Below are 21,137 nucleotides of genomic sequence, written 5' to 3'. Positions count from 1 at the left end.
ACAGGGACAAATATTTGCCCTTGCAATTGCAATGCCTCCTCCTGCCATCATTGCTATATTTCAGCAAGTCCTGAGAGCCCAGCAAATGCTAGTTAACCAGCTAATTGCAGCTACAACTGACCCCTTGAGTGTGTGAATGAACGTGACAAGTGGCTGGTGACATGTTCAAGTCACTCATTTGTGTCACTGAGTTTACCATTTGACGGTGCTCTTCTAAGTAAAAGGGTCTCACACCAGGTGATTCCAATTCATAGCGCCTTTGGAAACAATCATGAAATTGGCTAATAGATTTAATAGTCATGGCATTTATGAAGAGAGGATGTTGGATAAAATCCTGTAGAGATCTGACCCACTGCCTTCTAGGTGCTTCTGCCCTGGCCACTCCAGACAAGCAATATTCTAATCTCGCTTATAAAAAGGATTTCAAAATGAATGGGGCTAGGCAAGTAAATCATGGTTCATGTGTAGAACGAGATGGCCTTGGGGCATTGAAAAGGAAGCTATATCTCCCATACCCAGCCCAGCTCACCTGACTTCCCACCTGCATGCCTTTGCATTTGCTGTTCCCTGCATTTAAATACTTTTCCACCCTTTCTGACCACCTCCCCCCCCCAAGGACACATGTGTATACATTCAGTAAATGTCCAACAAATGAGTGTACTTGTATGCCTTTTCCCTCCTCAGAGGGTTCACAAAGTGAGGCATATGGTGGGTGGGTCTGTGGGGGCAGCTGGGAGTGGAGGGAGGTTAATCTTGGTGGTTTAGAAAGAAGAGGTCTACAGTATAAAGCTAAGTGGGGAAAAGTAGGTTACGAGCAGTGTCTTATGACCCATTTTTTTGGTAAAAAGAAAATCCCATATTTACATGTTTGTTTTATGCAGAAAAGTCAGAAATGGTGTACAGTACATTTGCAGTGATTACTTCTAGGGAGTCAGGGGTGGTAGACTATAGAGTATGAACAGGAACTTTTTTGCTTTTCATTTTCTACTTTTTAAAGTGTTTGTTTTTCCAATAGGCACTATATTAATTCTAATAATTAAAAATCTAATAAAGATTTTTAAAATGTGCTTGGGGAACAGAATAGCTATGCTTCCAAAATATTTGCAATTGGCCTTTGTCACAGATGTACAAGCTGCTAGTTATCGTGTTGGATGCATGCATTTGAATTACTCAGCCAGACTGTGAGCGTCAAGAGGGCAGGGACCAGGTCCAACAGCAGCACGGACAACAAAAATTCCAACACTAATTGCATTCCTCAGTGTTAAATGTGCTACATATATCGGCGAGTTAACTTCATTTACTTTTAAGTCTTCAGAGGCCCTGAATGCTCTGGGCAGGCATAAGGGCTCAATAAATGTTTTTGATTGAGGAGTGTGGTTGGCAAGCTTTGGGGAAATATACAATTGGGGCTCCCTTGTTCAACTGTGAATGCTTTTCTTTGAGAGTGGGATTTTAAAATGTCTTTCCTAACAAAAGAAGATAGTAGGTAGCAACCTAGAGGGGAAGATCTACCCCCAATCCAGGCCAGAATTCTAAAAGTGTGAGTTCTAGAACACACTAGGTCATGTTTTCTAGAATGGGTTCTGCGGAACCCTGGTTCTGCACAGTGCTTTGTGAAAAAAGAGTTCTATGATTTGGAAAATGCTTCATATAATGGATCCTCTTGGAGAGTGTGTGCCTGAGTGCATTAAAGGCTCTGAAAAGTCCTGCAGTAAAGAAGCAAGTTTAATTTTGTTCAACCCCAAATTTCCCCAGATCATTTGATCACAGAGCCCACTGTTTCATGAACAATTCTGGACAGCTTTCATGTGATAGTACACTTTGGTAAATGATGTCCTAGCATGTTCTCAATCAGCCGCCATCAAGAAATGTTTGATTCCCCTTGGAGGCAGATCAAGCAAGGCTCCACTCCAGGTCTGAAATGGTCAGTACTAGGTGCTCCAACGTCCTCCAATTTGGTCAAGGAAAAAAAAAAAAAATCTGGCAAAGGCTTTACGGTGTAGATGGAAGCAAAACATCCTACCTCCCAACTCCTAAAAGGGTACAGCACACCAATTTTCGATGCTTTGGGAAGCACAGATGATCTGATCACTGCACAGCTCTGTGAAAAGAATGTGAGATATGGGGTCAGAGAGTTCTGGGTCAGTTCTGCCAGAGGCACACTGTGTGGCCTTGGGTAAGTCATTATACTTCTCTGAATATGTCCCTACATTTAAAACTGAGAATTAGGAAGTTCTCACGGTGGCAAGGTGGGAACACAATTAGTATCCATGAAACCGTGCCTGGGTTTGATCCCTTGCCCTGCTCAGTGGGTTAATCCATCATTGCCATGAGCTGTGGTGTAGGTCACAGATGCAGCTTGGATCTGGCGTGGCTGTGGTTGTGGTGTAGGCTGGCAGCTGCAGCTCAGATTCAACCCCCAGCCTGGGAACTTCCATATGCTGTACATGCAGCCCTAAAAAGCAAAAAATAAAATAAAATAGAGAATTAAAGTGTTTCCCTTGAAGAAATTTTTTGTCTTTTTTTTTTTTTTTTTGCAATTTCTTGGGCTGCTCCCGCCACATATGGAGGTTCCCAGGCTAGGGGTCTAATCAGAGCTGTAACCACCGGCCTACGCCAGAGGCATAGCAATGCCAGATCTGAGCCGCCTCTTCGACCTACACCACAGCCCACGGCAACGCCAGGTCCTTAACCCACTGAGCAAGGGCAGGGATGGAACCCGCAACCTCATGGTTCCTAGTCGGATTTGTTAACCACTGCACCACGACAGGAACTCTCCTTGAAGAAATTTTTGAATGAATGTACTACATAGAGGATGCTTGATGAGGGAGAGTTGCTATTTCCCTAGAATTATTCACTTCTACTACTGCTCTGCTTTTCTCGGTTTCTATCCCCCAAACACTAGGAGTGGTCTTTGACAAGGACCTACCAGGCCTGCAGATGGATATGATGGGAAATATGGCAGACAAAAAATTCATTGGATATAGTGAAAATCTCAACTGAAAAACCTTGGAAAGAAATGCCATCCTTTAACTTTTTGCATTGTTACCATAAAACCAACATATCATCAGTCTAAGGAGAATCTTGTGTTTTTAGGATAGATAAGAAAAAAAGGAATTTAATTTCATGCACTCTTCACCGCAGAAACAGACAGGAGCGTAACCTCCGTAGTCGCCCAGTCTTGGGTTGGAGTGTCAGTTACAAGGCGCCGTGGCTGAACAACCCTGGATAAGCAAGTAAACCTGTCTGTTCTTCTGATTCTTCACGTGTAAAATGGAGAGAAAGAGGAGTGCTAAACCTCAAAGGAGTCGCGATGTAAAACAGCACAACATGCCGGCAGAGGGCCCAGCCCAGGGTCAGCACCCAATATCATTCTTATTGCAACTAATATTAACTGTTACACACTGGTTTCTCGGTTCCTTTTGCTGATAACCGATTTCCCTCTCCTGTCCTCCCTCTTGCCGCACCGCACCCGCACCCCCACCCCCACCCCCAGCCATCTCCCCTACACCCTGTTATCTTTTCCAACAATACAAACAAAAAAGCCAGCCGTGAACGCAGCTGAGCCGCGCAGGCATTTTCTAGGAACCGGGTCAACGTCAGGGGCGGGTGCTGAGTGCGGCCGCCCCAGCATCGGGTCCCCTGCCACGCCGCGGGTAGGGCGTTGAGCGTGTTCTCAGGCGGCGCCCAGGTCCTCCGGAGGCGGGGTAGATCCGTGGGCCGGGGAGGGCGTCGCGGGCGGAGAACTCCCTGCGTGCCCAGGCCTCCAGCCGGCGGGACGCCGCGCCCCCGGGGCGGCTGAGCTGCTTGGCCCCAGCGGGCTCGCCGCGCTGCCGCCGTTCCCCGTGCCGCGTGCATGCCAATTAGGCCGTAATTTGATTTCTGTTCTATCTATGCGAACCCCATTAAAACCCAATTCTGCTTATTACCAACAGCTTTCTAGTATCGCAGTGCCTCTCCCTCCCAGGATTGCTCCGGCGCGGAGAGCATCGGAGCTCCGCGCGCCCGCCGGGCGGGGATCCCTTTCCCCAGCGCGGCGCTGTCCCCGCTGCCCGAGGACGCGCAGTGACCCTGCGGCTCCCACCCCGAGTTCACCAGACCCAGATCCAGGTCCAGACTCAGGGCCCCTGCCGAGCCATGGGACCATTTCTTCGGAAACAATGGGATCGTAGAAAGCTAGAACTGGGCGTTGTTGGGAATCCGGAGGTCATCAAGTCCCGCCTCCCACGCCCAGCAGGAATTCCCTAGACGCCAGGAGATCCTTAGTACTCCGCCGCCTTTGCCTGGGCTTCCCAGCCTTGGGAGTTCACTCCCTCTCTCGAGGAAGCCCGTCTGGTTCAAGTTCCCGCCCTTCTGCTGTGTGACCTTAATCAAAGCTCTGGACCTCTCCGGTCCAAAGTAGCTTCATTCGCAAAATAGGCACGGTGGTAAAGCCTGCCGCCTGACTGTTGGAAGGATAAAATGAGACACGGTCAAAGCGGAAGAGCGCCTGATGGAGTGAGTGCTCAATAAAAGGCAGCGGTGAGAAGCAGCACTGTAAATGTGAGCCAAAAATCTCACTAATCAAGATTAATATATTTAAACAATATTTTATGAACTGAAAAGTGATGCTAAAAAAACCATTGATGAACAAATTATGAAAGTTCTAAAAAGACAGAACTAGGGTTAGGATGTGTCAAATGAGATCCTGTGAGTTCAAGGGGGAATCCTGTCTTTCTTTAAAGATATAATGTTTTGTGTATTATGGAGTTTTTAGTACTCATTTTGAGTTTTTTTTTAATATTGCATTGAAATATTACTATTGATCAGTGAGTTTTTTAGTGTCCCTTTAACTTTTGCAGCCAAGAGTCCCCCTTCCCAGTAGCAGTCACAATAAAAACCTCTCAGAGCCTCAGTTTATCTGCAAAATGGGGCTAAGAATGAGTATTTATAGAGGTGTTTTGAAAATTAATAAGTAGGCAGCATAATTAAGGGCATCTGCTATAGAATCTGACAAGTTCGAACCCCTCCTCTGCCACTTAGTAGCTGGAGGAAGTGACAGCCTCTCAGTGCCTCTGTATCCTCATCTGGGTGATGGGGGCACTGATAGTGTTTAGCCTGGATAGCTTGCTGGAGGTTTAACTCCAGTGGTGCTCACAAAGCACCTAGCACATACTTGGCACGTAATAAGAAATAATTTGTGTTCTTGCAATTATAAGTTGAAAGTATGTACTTGAACTTGACTGTCCCTGGCATAGTATAAGCCCTCAATAAGTGGGGGTAGAGGGGATTATTTGACATCATTTTTGTAGGTACCTGGCACACAGTAGGTGCTCAGTTGACTGAAAGTGCCACCAGGGCAGAGACGGCTTCTCTTCCTTCCCTCAGCCCCTGAAGTCTCTGCACACAATGGGTTTACAAAAATCTTTACCAAATAGGTTAATAGTTAAGTGATCTAAGTCCATTCCATCTTTGGTTTCTGGAACTCCTGGAAAACTTTGTTCTTTCATAGACCTAACATCCTCATCCCTGTATAATAGCAACAATGCTGATAATTGGGTATTGCCTCCTGCTTACTCTCAGTGGAAGGAGCTTGTCCAATTTCAAGTCTCAAAAACACACATGAGAGGACTCCAGAAGCTTTCATGTTTGGCCCCTTGGCGTTACAGAGAAAACTAAAAAAGGAGGATAGAAATGCCTTCCTTCTATGGCATCTGCAGCCAACTTCCTGACATAACCACGGGCCAGAAACCCTCCTACCACAAAAATATTCGATGCCACAAGAATTATAGAAATGGCTTTGGGAAGTGTGCTAAGGCTTTCCCAGTACTAGGCCCGGGGCAGTTGCCTCACTAATTAACTTAGCTGCCCAGCTCCTATAGGCTCCTTAGGCATTTGAGTTGACAATCTCTGATCCATCTGGACCCTCCACTACCTGATCCCAGGATCTGGCCCTATCTTCTTGCCTGCCGGCTCTAGACCCTTGGCCTTCAGCAGGACACACAGACAGGGGGTTCAGAGCCTGGACTTGGCTTCTAATCTTTCTCAGACCTTAGAAACTTGCAGGCATGGACCTGACCATTCTATTTGCTGGTCTCTCCAGACCCTTTTCAGTGCTGTGGGGGTAAACTGGTGACATCATTGAGGCTCCTTTCCAGGCATGGAGGTGTAATGTGGACAGACCAGTCCACCCTTGCTCATCTTGCACTTATGGCGTGCAATTTCAAGATGACTAACTGGGGTTAAATAGCTGAGATACACAGGTTCAAACCCGGCCTCTCATTCTCTTGACATTGAGGTCTCGTCAGCAATAAGAGTCAAAGTGTGTACTCAGGACAGATCCTGGCTGCAACAAAGAAGAAGGATCCTGGAGGTCCCATAAGTACTAAGGTACTGATATCCTCTGATTGCTGGATTGTGAAGAGGTTCATGGGGTGCTGCGAGAGGAGGGCTGGCATAGTCAAGGTGGCAGGTGGCACTTAGGGGTTCAGATTAATAGCTCCTCACCAACTGCTGCAGACAGAAGTGTTCTACCATTTCAAAAAGAGCATCACTGTCTCAGTACATCCCAGTGAGTGTCAGTGCCACTTCTAAGCACTGCTCCACCACCAGATGTTGAGCCCCGTGGGGATGCGTTTGTGTTGTCCCCTCTACAGAGTCTGGCACAGGGCTTCACAAGGGGTGCGTATATGCGTGTGTGGGGGGGGGGCGGTGTGCGCACATCCACACACACCCACACATATTCCATGTCTGTGGAAGGGGGGAGATGGAGGCATTCTTGGACATTAATGAATAAACCTGGGGCTGATGACACCCTTCCCATGAAAGTACCTGGGGCAACTTGACTGCCTGTCTCTGTCTAATTACCCTGCTGACTTGCCTTCTTTTAACAGTTGGAAGTTTGGGGTTGGAGGATTCCACTGCACTTGTTTCAGTGACTTCCACGCAGACCTTGTCCATGTCATTCTTTTTTTTTTTTTCTTTTTTCTTTTTAGGGCCACATCTGCAGCATGTGGAAGTTCCCAGGCTAGGGGTCAAATCAGAGCTACGGTTGCTGCCTACGCCACCACCACAGCCACAGCAATGCCAGATCCGAGCCTTTTCTGTGACCTACACCACAGCTCATGGCAACCCTGGATCCTTAACCCACTGAGTGGGGCCAGGGATCAAACTGCATCCTCATGGATCCTAGTCAGGTTCATTAACCACTGAGCCATGAAAGGAACTCTTCGCCCACCTCATTCTGACAGAGTGTGAGAGGGTCTGTTCCAGTGAATTTTAATACGGGCTACCTGGGTCATCTCATAACCAACGCTTATTTTCTTCATTCATAAAACGATCCCCTTACATGGGGCATCTTTTCCTGGAGCAGCCGTAACAAATTATGACAAGCTGGTGATCATTAATGACATAAAACAACAGAAACTGATTCTCTCACTGTTCCGGAGGCCAAAAGTCCAAAATCAAGGTGTTGGCAGGGCCACGCTCCCTCCAAAGTCTCCCAGGGGAGGATCCTTTGTTGCCTCTCCCAGCTTCTCATGCTCCAGATGTTCCCTGGCTGCGGCTGTATCCCTCCACAATCTATTTTTACTTCTCACCCAGTAGAGGGGAAACAGCAGTGATATTACAAGACAGTGAACTCTGAGATATCATGGGGGTGGTTCTATCATCTGGAGAAAGGAAAAGCAGGTGTGCGTAAGTCAGAGGGCCTCAAAGAGGGGCAGTTTTACCCTTCAGGGACATTCAGGCAATGTCTGGAGACATTTCTAGTGGTCATGATAGGGTGAAGGGTGCTACTGGCCAAGGACGCTGCTAAACACCCTACACTGCACAGGACAGACCCCCTCCACCCCCCAGTCCAGAGTTTGCTCGTTTCTGGGTTGAGAAGCCCTGGGACAGATCCTTTGAGTTTATGTATGGCCCCCAGGATGGCACACAGCTGGCACATGCTGCAGAGAGCCGGGAACTGATGTGTGTTCCCATCTGGGAAGGGAAGCCCCAAGTGCTGCCCTGACAACATGAGGTGTTTTCGGTGCTCAGCTAAGACTCCCAGAAGAAAAGACGTCTTCCATCCAAAGCCAACTCTGCTCCCTAGTCTTGCTGGGGCCACTCCTCTGTGAAACCCTGGGAGCCAGAACCAGAAGATACCAGAACTTCATCAGGAATTTCCCTCATCAGTGACTGACTGGGGAAGTAGAAGGCAGAGGCACTCATTTCCGACAGCACGGCAAAAATCTGCTGTGGGTCAGAAATCAGCCTTTGGAGTTTTCCAAACTCATGGATAGTCTCCTGGGGAGAAGACCCATTCAGCAGTGAGGACCTTTCTTGCCAGACAGCGGACAGGAACTGAATGCCAACCACTGCCCCCTGACACACCAAAGATCAGCTCCAAGTATCCATCTTCCAAAAACATGGAGAGATCTGCACTGCACTGGGAGGTCCAGGAGCCCAGGTGCCAACTCAGAGCATGGAGGAAACAGAATTTTGCATTACCCAGGCATCTAGTTTGCAGCTAAGACCTATTCCTCTTCTTGCAGAGGATGCCCCTAGTTGGCCAGCTTGGTCTCTGAGATATTTGTGAGTTCCAGCACCAGATGGATCACAAGATGCATTTTCTGCAAGTGCCATGGCCTGCTTCTGCCCTCCTCCTGTGCTACCAAAAGGAGCTGGTCTTGGTGACTGCTGCCGTCTTCCCTTGACCCTGAGCTTTGGAGATGGCTCTCTGGGTAGTATATGGCCTCATTTCCTCACCTCTTGAAGAGGCCAGGAGGGATGTGACATGACACATATTGGACACAGAGCCAGGACACCTGGCTTTACCATCATCATAGGGCGAGAGTTTGTACACCTCGTACATTAGTTTCTCAGGGCGGCTGTCACAAAGTTCCACAAACTTGGGTGGCTTAAAACAACAGAAATTTATTCTCTCACAGTTCTGGAGGCCTGAAGTCCACAATCATGGTGTCAGCTGCCCCCCAAGGCTCTAGGGGAGAATCCTTCCTGATTCTTCCAGCTTCTGGTGGCTCCAGGCGTTCCCTGGCTACCTTCATTCCTGTCTCTGCCACCATGGTCACATGGCTTGCTCTTCTCTCTGCATGTCTATCTTATGAAGATACGTGTGATCACATTTAGGACTTACTTGGATGATCCTGACTTATCTCTTCAACTCAAAGCCACTAACTTAGTCACATATGTAAAGACCCTTTTTCCAAATAAGATCACATTCCCAGGTTCCAGGGATTGGATGGAACTCTTTTGGGGGGCCAGGCATTTTCGGTTTAGTACACTCATTTCCCTTCTTCTGGTCTCTTCTGGAAAAGGATAGGCTGGGGACCCCCAAGTTCCCCTCTGGCTCTGAAAATCTGTAGATGATCTTTAGAGAACACACTTCACCTGTCCTGATGTTCACAACATCTCAACAGAATGTCTAGTTTTTTCCAAAACACTTTCACATCTGTTTGGTTTTGTGCTGCTGACCTCTTGGAGAAGTCAGCTAATATTAGACCCATTTAACTGGTGAAGCAACCGAGGTCCAGGAACTCCCAGCTTGTTCTCTCCTTGGGTTACTCAGGTAATGAGAGCCAGGAGCAGGCCGGTCAGTTTCCCTGGGGCATGCTTCTTCCCATAGTATAGGCTCTTTCCACCATGGGCTTTGTTCTGGAAGGAGAGGAAGGTACCTGCCATGGAGATCCAAGCCCATGGAGGAGCCCTAATGCATATTCCCTGGAGCATGCTGGAAGGGCTTCATTTGAAATCATGGTGGTCCAGACAGCAGCAGATTCCCTCTTTCTCCCTGTGGGGATCTTCCTGAACAAGGGGATTTTCTCAGACCTTAGGAACTGAGAGAATGTTAGGGGCATTAGCAGAATTGGAAAGATCTGCTTTGCTTCCAGGCAAAAAAAGACTTCAGCAGTCTTAGGACAGATCAAATTCAGTGGTGGGGACTTGGAGGGCAGGTCCTTCCTCGTTCCCCCTGCCTGTGACTTGCAGATCTGGGCAAAGAATTTCCTATCCTAGGCCTCAGTTTCCTTGAAATAACATCATTTTGGTCGAGGGCGTAAGGTGGGTAGAATGCCCCACCCCTGCCCTTTTAACCTAACTCAGAAATGAGGATGAAGAGCTAATTGCAGCCAAGTGCTTGGAGTTCTTGAGAAGAAAGATGCAACATCCACAGAAAGTATCATTAACTTTATTACTTCTCAGGAAGAGGTGGGGGAACCAGTTAGGAATTGGCTAGATGAGAGGTGAGCAAACTGTGTTAAGATCCCCAGAGGGTGTGGTGGGTGGATGGGCTGGAAATGACCATTATTTATTTATTGCTTTTGTTAAGTGCCTGTAATGTGCTGGACGCTGTGCTGGATGTGTGTGGAACACAGACATACATAAACCACCCAGGGGCAGCCTTCTGTGGGTGGGTGGAAGTTAAAAGCTCTCACATCTCCTCTTTCCACAAACAGGAGGCTCTTCCTCATGGGCCAAACCTGGTGCCAGAAATCCCTGGCATTAGCTACTGATCCTTGGGGGTAGCCTGCAGAGGTTGTGTATCTGGGTTAAAGCATCTGATTACCTGGGAAATGTAAGGCAATGCCTGGCTCACAAATAGCAAACACTGATTTAGCTCATTTCACCCACTCTTGGCCACCACATGGCTGGGACCCATGGGGAGAGATTGGCCCTGGGCTAATGGATGCTGCTGGGCAGTTCCGTGGGAAGTCAGGGGTCAGCACGACTGGAAGGTGGGCAGGGAAGTGTCAGTGCAAGAAGCCTCTTGCCACCAATTGGCTTACAGACTTCAGAGGAAACAAGATATCAACAAGTAAATGTTTAACTAGATCTCAGAGCAAGAGAATAACTTCAAGGGCCAGGAGTGCTTCCAACTGCCAGGTGTATGACAGCTTTTAGCTTCTGTTGGACCACTGAAAAGAGAGTTTTGGACCCTTTCCTTTGAAAAATGCACTGACCTGTGCATGCAGATGTACACACAAATGACGCACACTGTATAATCAATTTCAGGGTGTCCACTGATCCTTAAAGCTCAGCCCAGGACCCCAGTGAGGTACACTTCTTTACCAAATTCAAATACTGTGCTTTCACTACCTAAGTTTGAAAGTTCTCAACAACCCTGGGTGATAGGTACAGCATCATCCTCTTCCATGAGAGGCCCCGAGGGGATAGGAAACTTGCTCCAGGTCATGCAGCTGGTGAGTGTCCAAGCTGAGACCAGGGCCTCCTGCCTGCACAAATCTAGAAGTCACTGTTTCGTCCACTTCTATGCTGTGCTCCAAGGAATGCATGCGTAGAGAACGCAATAAGAATAGTACCTCCTTGGAGTTGGCCAGTGTAGCTGCCCTGGTAAACTCATGCCTAAGTCTTTCCATAATCATATCTTTAGAGCTCATTTATATGCATATATGCAAAAGAGACAACTGAGTGATAGAAAAATGAGTCCTGGGGGAATTCTGATAGGGATGCAATTGCTGAAGGCTTTGATGCTAAGTCTCCAATTGGAAGAATATTTCTTAATCATCCATTTAGCCAACAAATGCATATGTAAAGCACCTCCCATGTGAATATCAGCCCCCAATCAACTTGAGTAAAATCCAGACTCTTTACAATGGTCTCCATGGGCTCCTTGCCTTTCTCCCTTTTCTTACCTCTTGCAATCCTGACTTATAAGTTCTTAGATCTTGTCAAGCTTTTCCCACCCCAGGGCCTTTGCACTTGCTGTTTCAGCTGCCTTGGAATACTCTTGCCCTGGCTCTTCCCTTCTGGATGGCTCAGTCTCATCCCTTTGGTCTCAGTTTGAATGTCACTTTCTCAGAGAGATCTGCTTTGACTTTATCTAAGGATATTCCTCCACTATTCTCCAGCCATCTGTTTCTGTCTTCTTAGCACTTACAACAATCTGTAACTGTTTCATGTCTTCATTTGCTTATGTTCTCATTCTCTCCCTCTTTCCCTTGGCCATATAAAGTTCCATGGAGGTGGGAACTGTCCTATCTTGTTCACTCTTATATCTCTGCTTGTAGCATGTAATAAGGGCCCAACTATTGATGAATGAGTGGCAGAAAAGTATGTTTGGAAGCAGGAGGACTCCTCAGCCACCACTTTACCCTACTTAGGGCAGTGATACAATCAACATTTGACTGCCCTCATCTTGAGCTAGTAGGAGCATGACTCTCCAATACGGTGACCCCTGGGCTCAAGAAAGAAACCAAGTTGAAAAGATAAAGGTCCTCTGACTTGGAGAAGCAAGAACAAATGCATTGTAAGGGGAGGGTTGGGATGCCCCCAACTGAAGAAAGATGAGACAGTGATGTTGAATTACAAAAAAAAATCTTGCCAACCGGTTCCATCATCAAAGAAAAGCACCCTATGGACAGTTTTATGACATAGTCTGAAGCACAGGAAATGGGCTGCACAGAAGTGTCAGGGGACTTTCAGAAATTGTACTGCTTTCTTAGGAAAATGCTGCTGGCTTCTGGAACTGCGGTTTAATTAAATTCAGTTGGCTGGATACCTTCAAAGGCTGTTCCAGGTTCTTACCAGCCCTTGCAGACAGAGACATCTTCCAAGCAAATGTGTGAGCATAAGAGTTGTGAAGCAATCCCTGGCAAGATAAGGCAGGCGTTCTCCAATCACAGATCATACCACCCGGGCGTGCAGCAGGGCAGAAGGTTGAGGGACACAATTGTCCAGTTCTTCCTCCACCCACCCCACCCTGCCTCCATGCGGGACCATGGAGGCAGTGCTTTCTCAATGGAGGTGTGCAGGGCATCTGGGCTATCCGAGAGGCAGCAAAAGGGGCAGACAGACCCAACTGATTTCTCAGCCTTGAGCTCTGATGCAGACCCTCCCAGGGTGACTCACTACACCTCAGGGGTGGAGCCTGTTGGGCAGGTTCCTCAAAGTTGATCGCCCAGAAAAGACAGCTTTGGGGGGGCCATAGGGGCTACTCTCATTCTGACCTGACCCTTATGATGAGCCCAAGACCATGCCAGGTGTGTGCACATTGTTCATTGTGTTGGATTGTGTTGATGACATTGAGAAAAATGTTTTGTTAAGTCCCTCTTCCAAATGAGGAAATCAAGGCAAAAAAAGATCATCATCACAGGCCCAAGATCACTTGTCTTGTAAGTGGCTAGCAACCCAAGTTGACAGGCAGAACTCATGCATTTTGCTCTGTTTATTAATGACATATCACTACTGACTATCAGGCACTGTTTTGGGTGCTATGGATATAAGAGTATATAAATATATATACATATATTTCCCATACCCCAAGAGCATACATATATATATTTTTTAAATGCAATTCTGGTCCTCAAAGAGGTTACTTCTTCTTTTACACCTAAGGTTGCATCTTACATATGCGCACACACACACACATATTTTTTGGGGGGGAACTTGGCATCTTACATATTAATCTGTGTATCTGTCTCTTCTCCAATTAGGCTGCACACCTTTGAAGAACAGGAGCTCTACCTTAGCTTCCCAGGCATGGGCAATGGCCTTTTGGGCAATTTGGTGACGGCTAGGGACCCCTTTTTGGAATCAAGCTTTTACATGCATAAAATAAAGCACATAGGATTGCAAAGGAAACCAATTATACTGTAATACAGGTATCAAAATATGAAAACCCGAGTTTGTGAAATAGTACTATTTGAGCTTCTTTTATTATGTCGTAAGTATCAAGATCTAGCCACTGGGCTTTGTCCTACTGCAATTTTTAAGTTGTGAGGAGCACAAACAATATTTTGATATCTCTGCAAGGACTGTTAGTGATAGGAAAGTCTCTGCCATCTGCACGTGTCAGTTCCTGCTGAAGTCACAGGAACTGCTGATGCTACAGAGGTTTATCACCTGCATTCCTCAGAGAAGAAAATGCTGCCTTTCTACTAGAGGTGAGTGAAAGTAAACGTTATTTTTTTCCCCAGCTAAATTCATGGACCCCTAATTTCCATCTACACATCTGCAAGGGGTCTCAGGATGCCAGATTTTGGACCCTATTAATCAAGTGGCTTTTCCACACACTACTACTTTCCACAAGCATCCAGGGCTGCTAAGAACCTCAGTAACCCAGCTGGGAAGACACTGCCTGGGGTCGCTGTCCTATCTTGTTCTGTGATTGAGCACACACCTGTTCAGTTCTTCTACATCTCTGAGAGGACATGGTGATGACAGGTGGAGATGAAGCAATAAATAAAGGCAGGAGGGCAGGGTAGTCAAGAGCATGGCTGGGGTAGAAGCATCACAGGGGATTGGATGCACAGTCAGATGCTCCCACTCATTAGCTGTGTGTCTCTGGGCAGGTCAGTAAGGGACCAGGACCCAGCTCTCTCACCTGTGTGGTGAGGCTGAAGCATATGCCCTGGTGGGGTGGCTGTGAGGCCCCAGTGAGACAAAGGATGGAAAGTTCTGGTACAGCGCCAGTGCATGAAAAGCACTCCATAAAAGACAACTGTTTGAGAGCCACCTTGCACTTTCATTGTTTATCGAGTGCCTCTCTCCAAATCCTGTAGAGTACAACGGATAGTTTTTGAATCAGAATGTTCCAGATCACTGCTTCTCTCTGTCTCACCTGGAATCCCACTCTAGGAAGGGGCTATTCACGGCTGAGAGAGAAAGTTGCTCTCTTTCTCCCAGCCCAGTACGAGCTGATGAGTTAGGGAAGCGCACATTTAACATCGGTTCCATGGCTTTTCTTTCTTCTTTTTTTTAATTGTCCACCAAAGCTGAGTTGCTGAGTGAATCGTTAAGGGAGCGAATTCCAAGAGCGTGAGCTTCTCTTGTTTCCCAGGACAGGTTTGGGCCAAGACAAACCTCGGTGATGCCAACAGCAGTTGCTTAAACAGTGGAGCTCAGAGCTGGCTTCCCAGCCTGGCTTGCATGGCTCTGTTTGAACTTTCTCCTCTCTCCTTCCACCCAGTGATTAAAGGAACCACATGGAACTTTTTCCTTATGCCTCTTCCCCTTCCTTCCCCATGCACCCCTTTGGAAAGGCTCCGCAAATTCCCTGTTTCTCAAAGAGCCTGGAGCTGTGGCCTCTTGATTTATGTTCATTTGGCAACAGGAGGTTGCAATGGCCTGAGAAGCCTGAATAACTGGAAAAGGGAAATGGAGAAGGGTGGGGCTGATGGGAGGGCCTGACTGTGGCTTGAGCTTGGCCCTCCCCACTTCAGACCAGAGCCAAGGACCCTGGGACCAGTGGCCAAAGGAAAATCAAACCAAGTTGCTGGAGTTTGAAAAAGAAGTCAAAGTTGTCAAACTAACAAATCTGTTCTTTATGGACGCTTGGTGATTCCTGGTTTTCTCCTTCCAGATCCCTCCTGGCCATTTTGGGTTTAATAAATATGGGGAAAAAGGGGAAATTTTAATTGCTATGCTTTCATCTCACATATAAGGTTGTATCTGTTTCCCAAATTAGATCTTGTGTGACTTGAGGGTAGGGACTATTCTTCTTTTCTTCCTTTTTTTTTGCTTTTTAGGGCTGCACCCGCAGCAAATGAAGATTCCCAGGCTAGGGGTCAAATCGGAACTGTGGCTGCCTTCCTACGCCACAGCCACAGCAATGCCACATCCTAGCCACATCTGTGACCTACACCACAGGCTCATGGTATGCCAGATCCTTAACCCACTGAGTGAGGCCAGGGATCAAACCTGCATCCTCATGAATGCTACTCAGATTTGTTTCCGCTGAGCCACGACGGGAGCTCCCTCTTCTTTCCTTCTCTCCCAACCTCCTTCCCTTCCACAACTATCTATTGAGCACCTACTATGTGCCATCGTCATCTCTTCTCTACTCCCACCCTAACACTTAGCATATCTGTCTCCCATTAGGTGCCTAAGTGTTGGATGAATAGATGGACAGATGAAAGAACAGATGGAGGTTTAGGTGAGACTCCAGGAAGTAAGCCAGGGTCTTTGGTTCTTCTGGAAGGTTGTACATGTGATTAACATCTCAGAATTGGAATCCCTGGCAGCAAAGATGTAGGCTGGGACTGCAGCTGGGATTAAGGACATTTGGTTGCCAGTCCCAACTTGGCCACCACCTTGCTGTGAGCCTGGAACACTTTATTTAACTCTTTGGGCTGTAGTTGTCCTATCTGTAAAATGGAAGCAACCTCAAGACTTTAGAGTTCTATTCATCTTCAAAACCCTTTACCCCAAACCAATGAAATCAGATCCTTCCATAAAAGAATTGTGTGACTACCAGCTTCACTCTCAGCTCAGTCATTGCTTGGACTGTTTCTTCTTGGTCTTACATAGAATTGCCCATGTCTTATCTTGTTCAAGAAACAGCTGCCTATCATATCCAGTGTGCCTTCCTCTCCTTGGCTTTCAAAAGATTCACAGTCTGTCCACAACCCACAAAGCCACTGCATTTCTCAGCATTCAGCCTTTGGAATCCCCCACTGCAGTCCGGCTGCTTCCTCCCTGACACCATTTGCCTCCAGGCCTTTACTGATGTCTCTTCCTGTTCCACTTATAACTTCTAAATCGTAGTGATTGCACAACATTTCTATTAGAGTCAACCAAATGTAAGATGGTTTTGAAGAGATCATCTAAAAACAAAAGCTTACTATAGGAAAGGAAGAAATGACCCATATTTCCACACCCAAATGCAAGCTCTGTGGATGTCTTGGTTTTGTTTCCTTTCAGTCTTTTTTCTTTTTAAACTTGAGCATGGCCTTGAGGGAGGGACCACATAATTTTCTTATCAATCACCTATGGTCGGTTCGCTGTGGAAGCTGTCTCTAATCTTTCACCATAGTCTACGTGTTGTGAGGAACATCCTGTCACTAAATCTTTTTACATGTCTTTAATTATTTCCTTGGGCTAAATTCCTAACAGTAGAATCACTGGGATTAAAGGCTCTTTGATGATGGGGGTGCTGCGTGGGAGTGGGGGAAGGGGAACCACATTGTGATCCAGATTCTTCGATGAGTTCAGGCAGCATGCTCAGTGAGAAAGTGCCATCCCCATCTTTTCCTTGAGAATTGGCCAGTTTGACAGGCATCCCAGCATCCTGGCTTTCCTGCCGACTCATGTTCTGGCCCAATATCAGGCTTCTAAGACCTCTAGGAGGTTCTTTAAAGGCAATATGCTAAGGAGAAAACGGCCAGTGTGTCCTGAACTGGGACTGAGGATTCAGAGCTAAGTCTGTCCTGGGTCTCCCCCCACACCCCCTACCTTGGCTGATGGAACTGTGCACTTGGACATGTGTGATTGACTGTGGTATTAAGAAAATATGTATGACACAATGTTTTTAAGCTTTTTCCAGAGATATTTATATCACACAAATGGCATGTTGGTTTATTGTTTTTTTCCCCCCCTCTCAACCACCAAGAATGAATAAATCAATTGTCTTAATCAAGCTAATGGAGAGGCCATGGGCTAGAAAGATGGGCGAGAGGGGGCTCTTTGCCTGAGCCTGAGGCTCCCTTATGGGGCGGGGGGCAAAGTTGCTTCATATCTCTGGGCCTCTGTTTCCCTGTCTTTGAGATGGACTTGGTGATATCCAAAAGCTAATGACTTCACAGGAGAAAAATCATCTTCTAAGCATTTGGAATTCCTTGGAAGAGAGTAGCTGCATGAATTTTTAATCCCCTATTTTCAGCTCTTTGGAGCTGTGTGTAGGAGCAGAGCTGTAAACACAGAGAACTCACCACTACAGTCTAGTTTATAAGGTGCTTGTCTCACACAACCCCATAGATCTGACCTTAAGAAAGATTCAGAATGTGGGGGAAATGCAGTTTGTTGTGGTGGCTGTTATTACATAAAAATTAATGGCTTGGCAAACACAGGGATCACGCTGTCATGCTGGGGTCATGTTTACACCAAGCATATATATTTCAAGTTCCTAAACCTTCAGCAGCACTGCGGGGTAGAATCGGCACAATTCCTATGCAAGACCCAGAATCCCGTGCCAGAATCATGGCTCTGAAGGGAGATGTTAGTAAGTATGAATTCTGCAACCAGAACCCCATCAGCCTCCAAATTCCTTATGGATAAAGCAGGCTTTTCAGCTTCTAATTTCCTGAGATCTACCAACTCCACTGAGCAGCGATAAAAAGAAAAGGGAAAGTCATAAGGATATAGGACCCAAACTTGGAAATTATTCATTGTTCATCCACAAAGTATTTATTGAGCACCTAGAATCTACCTGGGACTGTGCTAAGTGCTGGGGATACAGTGGGAAGCAAAAGTAGAATTGTCCCTGCCTTGGGGGAGGTTGTAGTTAAGTCAAGAAGATGGAGGTTAATCAGTAATCACACAGGAAAAGTAAATTTACTTCCAAGTTGGGAGCTGTGAAAGGAAGGCTATGGGACTGAGATGCACCATATTGAGGGATCCAATCTAGCCTTGAAGATGGGGGAAGATGGAAGTCGCTGTATATGCAAGCCCTTTTTTAAGAAAGAGTGGTATATTTGAGGACATGAAAGACCAGAGTAGTAAAACTGAGGGAAGAGAACTAAAAGATGGAGCTAGACACATCCATTGGAATGGCCATTACAGAGAGAGAGAGAAAAAAAAAAATGGAAAACAACAAGTGTTGGCAAGGATGTGGTAAAATTGGAACACTTGTACTCTGCTATTGAGAATGTAAAATGGTACAGTCACTGTGAAAAACAGTTTTGGTGGTTAGTCAACGATTTAAACCCAGGTTTACCATATGACCCAGCAATTTCACTCCTAAGTATATACCCCAAAGAATAGAAAACAAATGTTCAAACAAACACTTGTACACAAATATTCATAGAGGCACTATTCACAATAGCCCAAAGTTGGAAACAACCTAAATATTCACCAATGAATAAACAAAAGGTAGTCTATCCATACAGCGGAATATTATTCAACCATCAAAAGGAATGAAGTTGCTACAACATGGACATTGAAAACATAATGCTAAGTGAAAGAAGTCATAAAAGATCACATATTGTAGGATTTCGTTTATATGAAATTTCCAGACTAGGCAAACCCATAGAGACAAAAAGCATATTGGTGGTTGCCAGGGGCGGAGGGAGGGCAGGATGGGAAGTGACTTCTGTTGTTGTGTGGGTGATGGCTACACAACAGTGTGAATTATTTAATGTCACTGAATTGTATACTCTAACATCATTAAAATGGTAAATGTTATGTGTAATAATAATACTAACACTAATAAAAAGATGGAGCTAGGGAGGTAGGCTGAGCCAGCTGGTAAAAGACCTGGATGGTGTTTTCAGGCTCAGAACAATGAACACATCATCACGACTGCTGGTGGGAAATGGATGGAAATGGGCAACAGTGTTAGGACAGGGAGCTGTGAGGAGGCGGGAGCCATGGTCCAGGAGCAAGATGGCTTGGACCGGGGGGCACAGTAGTGGTGTAGAGAAGGGGGCAGATTGGAGTGATATGTAGTAGGTAAAAGCAAGAGAGCTTGATGAAGGAGTGGAGTCACCATCAACCCAGACTCAGCATTGCTCCCACAAATATATTTGTGCACTTATCATTCATGGGGCTTGAAGGGAGAAAGTATGTGTCCTCATTGGGGGTCTGAAAAGCATGCTGGAAGAAGACCCTTGGATTCAATTTTTTATTCTTTTTGCTGCCAGATCTTAAGCAAGTAGCTTCATTTCTTTGTGCCTCCATTTCTTCCTCTGTAAAAAAAAATCGGGGCCCTAAGACCTACTTCATAAATTGTTATGTGGAGATTGGAAGAAATGAGCGTATCGAGAAAACAGCACCTGCCGTAGCTTTCTTCCGGGATTCTTGGGAGCCCCAAAGGAGCTGTTAATCTTTCAAAGACTGTATAGATCACCCAGGGAAGGCAGCCCACACGGCTGAGGCTGATGTCACAGCTTTTAGAAGACGGGTCTCTTGAACAGATTCTCCAAAGGCAGTGACTTTATAATAATCTCGAAGGTAACAAATTACAGTTGTTAAGGCTAGGATAAAAAGACGGAGGGCTCTAGATAAGAAGCAAAGTCGCCCATCACTCTGTACTCACCCTGTCCCCTCCAGCGCGGACTCCGCCCCCAGCTAAGCCCCACCCAGACCCCGCCCCAGATTTTAGCGCGGGCTACGCCCCCTCAACTCTCAGCTCCCCTGGCTTGGCGGCTCCCACCTGCGCTAAGTATTTGGTACCCTGGCGGGGATGAGAGGGAGTTTGATGGGTGAGGATAGGAGGGCTAGAAACTGGCAGGGTGAGAACCGGGGAGATGGATCCCTCCCTGTCCCTTCTCTTCACTCACTCCCTTGTTGAGGGCCTTGGCTTTTGCATAATGTAAGTACTTATTTAATGCGTGCGCTGGCTCAAGAGCTCTTCATTTGTCTTTCTGTCCTTCATACGCCAATGTGCTTCCGCCTGGCGTCTGTCTAGGTTGAAGCGCCTGGAGAGGAGGGTGCTTCCCAACAGCTCCTGCTCGACCCCAGCCCCGGGCCAAGGGCAGAGGGAGACTGGGGCTGGGGTGGGGGGGAGAAAGTGAGGGGAGGACGAGGGGGAGGAGGGAGAGCACCGTATGACGGGCTTCTGGAACCAGATCCAATGCCAACTTGGATTTTGTCCTTTTCTCCAATAAAAGGTACTTTTCAGCTTTTTAAAAAAACACCCTTTTTTTTTTTAATTTAAAGAGACTGGTTCCTATCCATCTGATTGGAGTCATCACAACGCAAACGCGAAACTGAGTTCAGCACACACTCGGACACACACACCCACCCTCCTCCCGAGGTTTTCCCTAACGTGTATCTACTCCGCTTACAACTAGACGCGGCCCCTCCCCCACCTCGCCTTTCCCTTCCTCTGCTCAGTCTTGGGAGGAGCATTCTCTGTGTCTTCCCAAGTCCCCGAGGGGGACCTCCTATGTCGGACTGGGGTGGGGGGAGGGTCACATAACGAAGACCAGAAAGAACAAATTAGATAATCAAAAGAATTATAGTAATTGCTTTCACTTTCCCCGCGCCCTCTCAGCGGATTCTCTCCCCGCCCCTTCCCTGGCTTTCTGTCTGTCGGGAATACTCAGTCTTTCCGACCCTCTCCCCTCCCCCAGGCTCCTCCTCTCCTCTCCCCTCGCTCGCGCGTTCCCTCTCTTCCTCCGTTTTCTGGTGTGCTGGAACGTTCAGCGGAATATGATGAATGATCACCTGTCACGGCTTGTTTATTATAATGCAGGCAA

The 21,137-nt window shown here is 46.9% G+C and overlaps 1 protein-coding gene across 13 annotated transcripts in view; it reads right to left on the bottom strand.

Moving 5' to 3' along the window:
- The window catches only part of C14H12orf49 (chromosome 14 C12orf49 homolog), a 355,931-nt gene that overhangs the window by 179,805 nt on the left and 154,989 nt on the right, over positions 1-21,137 (bottom strand). For 12 of the 13 annotated variants that reach the window (XM_013990340.2, XM_013990339.2, XM_013990343.2 and 9 more), the window contains exon 5: positions 2,024-2,101. In XM_013990340.2, coding sequence (XP_013845794.2) covers positions 2,024-2,101 — 78 coding nt within the window. Of the gene's footprint in view, positions 1-1,707; positions 2,102-21,137 lie in introns of those variants that run through there. The other variant, XM_021073133.1, reaches the window with a different exon arrangement.

The sequence above is a fragment of the Sus scrofa genome, chromosome 14, assembly GCF_000003025.6.
Source record: "Sus scrofa isolate TJ Tabasco breed Duroc chromosome 14, Sscrofa11.1, whole genome shotgun sequence".
NCBI lineage: Eukaryota > Metazoa > Chordata > Mammalia > Artiodactyla > Suidae > Sus > Sus scrofa.
The sequence above is the reverse complement of the archived record's forward strand: the minus strand, read 5'-3'. Positions and strand labels throughout refer to the sequence as shown.